Raw genomic sequence first — 1292 nt, forward strand, 5'->3', positions numbered from 1 at the left:
CCTTTGTCTTCAATATTTTATCATTTTGGAAGCTTGTCTTGCATTGTACACATAGGGTCTTTCAGCATCTGAACTGAGAATCCAGTGAGTAATTTCTGTCTTCCTTGTATGTGGTATGCTTTGTTTGTAGAAGCTGCATGGCATTAGAGTGTTTTAAGTTAAAGTGGTGTATTTTTATTTTTGTTGGGGTATTTGAAGTGAATAAGCTGACATTGTTTCGCCCTGGTCGTTTCTTTTCTTTAGGCTGGCCTTACAGGTCCTCTGCAGAAGGAAGAGTTGCAGTTGGGAGTGGATACTGCTAATAGGGCAGCACAACAGTACCAGCAAAGTAAGGATCAGCAGAAATTATTGCAGCAAAGTGACAGTGGATGTGGTCAAAAGAATGAGACAGCACAGTCTATGTGAGGATATGTGAAGTCTCAGACCATTACTAATATTCTTACAGCACTTCACTGGCTGCCCTAATTGTAGTGTCTTTTATCTAGCTCTTACAATGTGGCTGGAGATAACAGCATATAATTTGAATTAGGAAACATGGAGTTTTTGCATCCGCCTTAAATAACCTCTTTTTATAGGATACTTTTATAAATTTTGTGCTGTGGATCTGTGAAGAAAATCTGTATTGCTCCAAGAAGTGTGAAAGCTAGGTTATCTGCTGACCATTCACATAAATCTTACTTGTTTTTGATACAGAACCTTTCACTGTTTCTGAGTATTAGGTCACAAGTGAAGTGCAGATCATGATGGCTGATGTTTTTTTGACTGATGCTTCTGAGACCGTGGAGAGCTCTGGCTGTGCAGGAGCAATTTGTGATAGATAGAAGGAGGCTACGAGAGATTTGAGGAGACTAGTGAATGCCAAATGAAGCAGGCGACTAGAAGAAGTACCTGGCTTGTTCAGGATGGAAGTCTGTGTTGGTTTTAAAATCAGGCAGCATGGAGCCACTCTGGAGTGCCTGTGACTGAGCAGGGGAGATGTAGACAGGAAGTGAACGTCAGTACGACTTACCCATCCAGAAATTTGCCGTGAGGCTTCTTATTGTCAGAATACTGAAATGCTAAAATGTTAATTACCAGACAGAAAGGTGAACTAGTCCTAAACATGAGCGTTGTGTATTTTGGTTGTCTTCAGTCGCTAAAAACTAGCAGGGGATGTATGGATGAGAAAGCCTGACCCTTTCCCTGCAGCTGGGGTATTTTTCTGTCTAATTAAGTGTCTAAGTAGAAGAAAAATAAATATATTTATAATATATTTTAAAATATCTATAATTATATAATATATAAAAACAAAA

At 39.1% G+C, this 1292-nt stretch overlaps 1 protein-coding gene across 1 annotated transcript in view; it reads left to right on the forward strand.

Moving 5' to 3' along the window:
- The window catches only part of LOC103805256 (ras GTPase-activating-like protein IQGAP1), a gene marked incomplete at both ends in the record, with an annotated part of 25054 nt that extends 24726 nt beyond the window's left edge, over positions 1 to 328 (forward strand). The window contains one exon of the mRNA XM_009077900.1: positions 244 to 328. Coding sequence (XP_009076148.1) covers positions 244 to 328 — 85 coding nt within the window. The remainder of the gene's footprint in view (positions 1 to 243) is intronic.
- Positions 329 to 1292: the final 964 nt, after the last annotated feature.

The sequence above is a fragment of the Acanthisitta chloris genome, unplaced genomic scaffold (assembly GCF_000695815.1).
Source record: "Acanthisitta chloris isolate BGI_N310 unplaced genomic scaffold, ASM69581v1 scaffold24540, whole genome shotgun sequence".
NCBI classification, from domain to species: domain Eukaryota; kingdom Metazoa; phylum Chordata; class Aves; order Passeriformes; family Acanthisittidae; genus Acanthisitta; species Acanthisitta chloris.